Source organism: Microchirus variegatus (assembly GCF_963457635.1).
Source record: "Microchirus variegatus genome assembly, chromosome: 8".
In the NCBI taxonomy this organism is placed as follows: Eukaryota; Metazoa; Chordata; class Actinopteri; order Pleuronectiformes; family Soleidae; genus Microchirus; species Microchirus variegatus.
The window spans coordinates 31,345,146-31,351,873 of NC_139809.1; the positions used below are offsets into that span (position 1 = coordinate 31,345,146).

General features: G+C 42.3%; 1 protein-coding gene across 1 annotated transcript; it reads left to right on the forward strand.

The window, feature by feature from the left end:
• Nucleotides 1-26: 26 nt before the first annotated feature.
• On the forward strand, nucleotides 27-6,728 carry LOC310931229 (protein NLRC3-like). Its single transcript, XM_083894339.1, has 7 exons — nucleotides 27-62; nucleotides 1,312-1,425; nucleotides 2,351-2,553; nucleotides 2,973-4,534; nucleotides 4,972-5,162; nucleotides 5,374-5,550; nucleotides 5,816-6,728. The coding sequence occupies exons 2-7, from the start codon at nucleotides 1,376-1,378 to the stop codon at nucleotides 5,847-5,849; spliced, it is 2,217 nt and encodes a 738-aa protein (XP_083750465.1). The 5' UTR covers nucleotides 27-62; nucleotides 1,312-1,375; the 3' UTR covers nucleotides 5,850-6,728.

The following is a 6,728-nucleotide window of genomic DNA, read 5'->3' on the forward strand; positions in this document are numbered from 1 at the left end:
AAGCGCCGACGGTCGAAAATGAGACAGCAATTTTTAGAGCGAACAACAGCAAATAATCCAAAGTAAGTACATTAATTTAGTTTTTGACGTTAAAACAATGATGGTAACATGAATTACACATAATTTTACACATCCTAAGTGTGTTTAAACCGTCAAGTAGTAAAGTAGGATCATGTTTTCTATCGTTTTGATTAAAAAAAAAGCCTGTGACGCACTTACTAAAACCACCTGACTCCGTTAGAAAAAGTCGTCATTTAGACGTCGTTTATTTAGTGAATGAAGTGTTTATTTTGACCAAAGCTGAGGTGATGATGTGTTTAACCAGTGATGTGTCAGTCAGCCTTTTATAATTCGTGTCGTGTTAGCAGCAGATCATTCGTTTGACCAACTGTCATAAAAACTGTTATTATGAGGAAACTTAGAACAATACAACAACAGACTTGGTTGTGTGTTAAACACAAATGCTAAAAATAAAATACATGAAAATAATGTTTTTATCTATGTTTTCTGCTGATGTGTAAGTAACAGCCTCGTGTTGTGTTCAGGTATGTTCATGTCCGCACAAATGCGTCATATGCATTTATGTTCTTTTGACTCGCTAATGAAGTGATTCACATGCATTTGGAGACAGAGGCCTGATTCTCTTGGTTTAGAAGTTTAAAATGAGCTGTCAATCACCCAAATTAGCTAATGTCAGCCACTGCTGTGGCGCTGTGTAACTGAACATGCTGCAGAGTCACAGAGTTGTGATTACGCTCCGCACAGGGAGGTTTTCTTTTTTTATTCAAAACAAGTTCTTTTTAGACCAATAGTGACATGTAAATAAAATTAAATGTTTTTTTAATAAGTTGGTACCTAAAAAAATCAGAAATGGCACAGATTGTGCCAAACGAGAGAACGCAGAGACATCTCTTTACTAACACCTCTGTCATTTTACTCTGCTTCACTTCAGGAGCATCAGACTTTGCACAGCTCATGTCCACGTGTTGTTACATGACCTCCATGTGTTTTTAAGCTCCTACTGCATATTTTAAAGCTGATATTTACTTAAAAGTGCAACATTTTTTGAGGCGAGGGGGAAAAAATCCTTCAATTATGCTGTGTTCCATCTGCATTTACTCTGATACAGTGGCATCTACAGTGAATCTCACAAGTGTTATCTTTATTTTGATACCAATATAATCCACATAGAGCTTCTAACTGCAGATATTTACTCTGTTAATTTGGGCATGTCATTTTTGAGCAGGGACTCCAAAAAGAGGGTCAGGGAAGAAGAGGTTAAACTATATAAAACCCTGTTTGTTTTTGCAGACGTCACAACCAGAGAGCAGAGACTCCAGGACCCAGCTGTCTGTCTGTGAAGAGTGATGAGTCTATGGAAAAATATATTAACTTCAGTCATGAACCTGGAGCCTCAGAGACAAAGTAAGAGACAGTTTGTCCTGTGAAGAAGTCAGACTTATAAAAGTGTAGATTCACAACCAAAATCTTTGTGTCCTCACAAAGACACACACACACACACACACACACACAACATGGTGAGACAAAACTGTAAGACAATAAAGTGTCTCAGATCAGAGGACACGTTTGTCTCGTGTCCACCTGTCCCTGAGCTCAACTTGGTTAATTAACTTCAGTCAACAAACAAGGGTTGTCATTCCCTGTCTCAGCCACACACATGTCCACCTGTCCCTGACATGTTAGTAATAAAGAAATGTCCTCACAGACACATGTCCACCTGTCCCTGACATGTTAGTAATAAAGAAATGTCTTCACAGACACATGTCCACCTGTCCCTGACATGTTAGTAATAAAGAAATGTCTTCACAGACACATGTCCACCTGTCCCTGACATGTTCGTAATAAAGAAATGTCCTCACAGACACATGTCCACCTGTCCCTGACATGTTAGTAATAAAGAAATGTCTTCACAGACACATGTCCACCTGTCCCTGACATGTTCGTAATAAAGAAATGTCCTCACAGACACATGTCCACCTGTCCCTGACATGTTAGTAATAAAGAAATGTCTTCACAGACGCATGTCCACCTGTCCCTGACATGTTAGTAATAAAGAAATGTCTTCACAGACACATGTCCACCTGTCCCTGACATGTTAGTAATAAAAAAATGTCTTCACAGAGACATGTCCACCTGTCCCTGACATGTTCGTAATAAAGAAATGTCTTCACAGACACATGTCCACCTGTCCCTGACATGTTAGTAATAAAGAAATGTCTTCACAGACACATGTCCACCTGTCCCTGACATGTTAGTAATAAAAAAATGTCTTCACAGAGACATGTCCACCTGTCCCTGACATGTTAGTAATAAAGAAATGTCTTCACAGAGACAAGTTTGCTGTTCCTGTGGACAAGCAGACGTCCTGCTGTCCTCTGTGTCAGGACGTCCTGAAGGATCCAGTCTCCACCAGCTGTGGTCACTGGTTCTGCAGACGCTGCATCTCCTCATACTGGGACCAGTCTGGTCCACCAGGAGACTCCTGCTGTCCTCAGTGTGGACAAAGACCCAGGACAGGACATGGACCACAGGGTAAGACTCTTAAGGAGAGCAGCTCCCATCAGCACGAGCAGACTTTAGAAATGGAAAAACAGGAGAAAAATGTTTCAAAGTTAAAAATGTTAGTCGTGATCATGAAGATGATGGAGTTTAACTCTCTGCTGCCCCCTGCAGGTTGAAGAAAGGAAGGTTTACCCTCATTTTCCTGCCTTTCTATCATTATTGTTCTCTTGTATGCAGATGATTCTCTTTCCTTCACAATCATCTCAGTTATTCTAGAATGATTCAGTCTTTCACAATAAAGTTATTCAAGTCATTACACTGAAAATGACTGTAGTTTTTCATTTGACAACAAACAACATAAAACAACAACAACGTCACAGAAAAAGATGAAAATAATCCTCAGCTGCTCAGATTCTTTCTTCAGTCTGACTTTGTCTCTTGTCTTTCAGCAGATGTTGGTCTGCAGGAGGTTCTAGATGAACATAAGATCAGTCTGAGGTGGAGATTTGAACATGTGACTGAAGGAATTGACGGAAGAGGAAGTAGAACCCTCCTGAACAGGATCTTCACTGAGCTCTACATCACAGAGGGACAGAGTGAAGAGGTCAATACTCAACATGAGGTGATGCAGCTGGAGACCACCTCCAAGAAGAAGATGATCCAGGACACTCCCATCAAGTGCTGCCACATCTTTAAAGCCTTACCTGACCAGCAGGGGCGCATCAGAGTGGTCCTGACCAACGGCGTCGCTGGTGTTGGAAAAACCTTCTCGGTGCAGAAGTTCACTCTGGACTGGGCCGAGGGTTTGGAAAACCAGGATGTGAATCTGCTGATTCTGCTTTCGTTCAGGGAGCTGAACCTGATCACAGATCAGCAGCACAGTCTTCTCACTCTGCTCCATGTTTTCCATCCAACATTAGAGAAGGTCAGAGCAGAGAATCTCGCTGTCTGTAAACCTTTGTTCATCTTTGACGGCCTGGATGAAAGCAGACTCTCACTGGACTTCAACAGCAGGACGCTGGTTTCTGACGTCACACACAGGTCATCAGTCAACGTGCTGCTGACCAACCTCATCCAGGGGAATCTGCTTCCCTCAGCTCTCATCTGGATAACTTCTCGACCTGCAGCGGCCAATCAGATCCCTCCTACATGTGTTGACAGGGTAACAGAAGTACGAGGCTTCACTGATGACCAGAAGGACGAGTACTTCAGGAAGAGATCCAGAACTAAAGATCTGTCCAGAAGAATCATCTCACACATCAAGACGTCCAGGAGCCTCCACATCATGTGTCAAATCCCAGTCTTCTGCTGGATCAGTGCTACAGTGCTAGAGCACATGTTGACCACAGAGCAGAGAGGAGAGCTGCCCAAGACCCTGACAGACCTGTACTCACACTTCCTGCTGGTTCAGACAAAGAGGAAGAAGAACAAGTACGAGGAAGGACGTGAGACGAGTCCACAGGAGCTGATGGAGGCCGACAGGGACGTTCTTCTGAAGCTGGGGAGGCTGGCCTTTGAACATCTGCAGACAGGAGACATCATGTTCTACCAAGAAGACCTGGACCGGTGTGGTCTCAGTGTGACAGAGGCCTCGGTTTACTCAGGAGTTTGTACAGAAATCTTCAGAAGAGAGAGTGTGATCTTCAAGAAAACAGTCTACTGCTTTGTTCATCTGAGCGTTCAGGAGTTTCTGGCTGCAGTCTACTATGCCAGATTGAAGACAGAGGAACGACTGCGTGACTTCTTCGTACAAGATTATGATGATGATTATTACTCTCCTCTGGACGTCTTCCTGAAACCAGCCATGAAGAAATCACTTCTAAGTAAAAATGGTCACCTGGACCTGTTTGTTCGCTTCCTTCATGGACTCTGTCTGAAGTCCAACCAGAGACTCTTAGGAGGTCTGCTGGGTCAGACTCAGAACAGTCCAAAAATTATCCAGAGAATCATCAAGAACCTGAAGGAGATGAACACGAAGAACATCTCACCTGACAGAAGCATCAACATCATTCAGACATGATCAAAAACATCATCAATCAGTGATGGTTGATCAAATCTTCTTCTCATTCTTCTCACTTTGTGAGTCAGCTGTGTTGTTTTTCATGTTTTAAATGATGCAGATTTATCAGCTTTATTTAGTAAATTTACTGTTAATGTTTCATTGTTAACTTTCTCTTCATGTGACTTTGATTTGTGAGTTTAACATGAGTCCAGGTCCCAGGTGTGTTCAACCTCACACTCAGACTGTGGACATGATGGACACCTCACTGTGACTCCATGAAAGATGTTTCATGTCAAACACAACATGAAAATGTCAACATATGATATTTTTCTATAATCACAGACTGGATTATTGTGAACTCTCAGAGACTCAGTGTGAAGTCGTGGTCTCTGCTCTGAACACATGATCAAACACTGACTGTTTTCAACCAGTAACTTCTCATCTTTTATTCTTTATTCAGGTTGAGTTTCTGCAGTTTGTCAGAGATCAGCTGTTCTCCTGTGATCGCAGCTCTGAAGTCAAACTCCTCTCACCTGAGAGAACTGGACCTGAGTCACAACAACAATCTGAAGGATTCAGGAGTGAAGCTGCTGTGTTCTGGACTGAAGAGTCCACATTGTAGACTCGAGACTCTGAGGTGAGTTCACTGACTGAAGCTGCTGTTGTTTTTTTAAACTTTCATTTTATTAACATTAAACTCATTTGATTCACACACACACTCACTCTCTCACACACACACACTCACTCACTCTCACACACATACTCTCTCTCTCTCTTACACACACACACACACACACTCTCTCTCACACAGTCGTTGTCTAAAGTCTCATCTTTTATTCTTTATTCAGGTTGATAAACTGCGGTTTGTCAGAGATCAGCTGTTCTTCTCTGGCCTCAGTTCTGAAGTCAAACTCCTCTCACCTGAGAGAACTGGACCTGAGTGGGAACGATGATCTGGAGGATTCAGACGTGAAGCCTCTGTTTGATCTTGTGCAGAGTCCAGACTACAGACTACAGACTGTGAGGTCAGTAGAGTCAGTGTTGTACTTAATCACAGTCAGAGCAAAGATCCAGTGTTTCCTCAGTGAAGCTGTGAGAGCAGAATAGAGACAGACTTCATGATTGGACACAGAGAGACAGTGACTTTATGATGACGTCATGTCAACAATGAGTGAATGTAAAGTAAAGTGATGAACATGAATCAGCTCTGAACTGGACTGAAGTCTCTGCTGCTTCACTGACTCACTGCTGTGACTCTGACTCTTCTCCTCTGTCGTCTTCTCTCAACAGGTGTAAGACACTTATGGTCATCTACCACATCTGATGAAACGAATACTTAGGCCATGACGTCGTGACATCACTTTGAACAGGCTTTGGTTTTACCTGCGTGCTTTAAGACCACGTCCACATGGAAAATGTTTCACACATTACAGATATATTATAATTACTGAGACAGAGGAAAGAAAGAGAAATAATGTCTGTTGAAATGTATGTGTTAATATTTAGAGACTAGTACAGACAGAGGCGCAGTTTGTGAACAGGTAAGGCAGGCAACTGCTTGGGGCCCCGAGCTGATAGGGGGCCCCCCGACACTCGGAGCCCGAGGGCTGTTTTTAGTAAAATGTGCAGTGAGCAGCCGCCTCCCCGTCCCCCTTAAACAACAATAACATCTCAGTAGGAAACCCCCCCTAAAGGGGCCCCACCTCACTTTAACCTGTGTGAAGTTATCGTTCTGCAAGTTGGGAAATGAAGAGGATTATTTACAGTGTAATGCATATCTTTATTACTCAGTTTATATGTTGTTGTCAGTTATTTACAGTATTTTATTGTTCTTTACATTTATATTTTGACATACAAGGTTTTTCCATGTTGGTTCATAATTTTGAACTCTGGTGTCAGAGTTTTTCTAACATAATGGTGATGAACACTGGTTGGAAGGAAGGGCCCCCTGGGAATTTTTGCTTAGGGCCCCTACAGACTCTAGAATCGCCTCTGATTACAGACCCTGCTCACTTTTTTACATTTTCTTTTTAAAAAGCGACACATCTACCGACTTTCTTTCATAAACCTAAACCCTTTACGAGAACCCGTTTCCGTGTGGACGTGTCCTCGTTTACATGTTACATGTTATTGTAGAAATGAAGTTGTATCACATTTACTCACATTACGTCACATGAAATGACAAGAAAATATTATTAACACA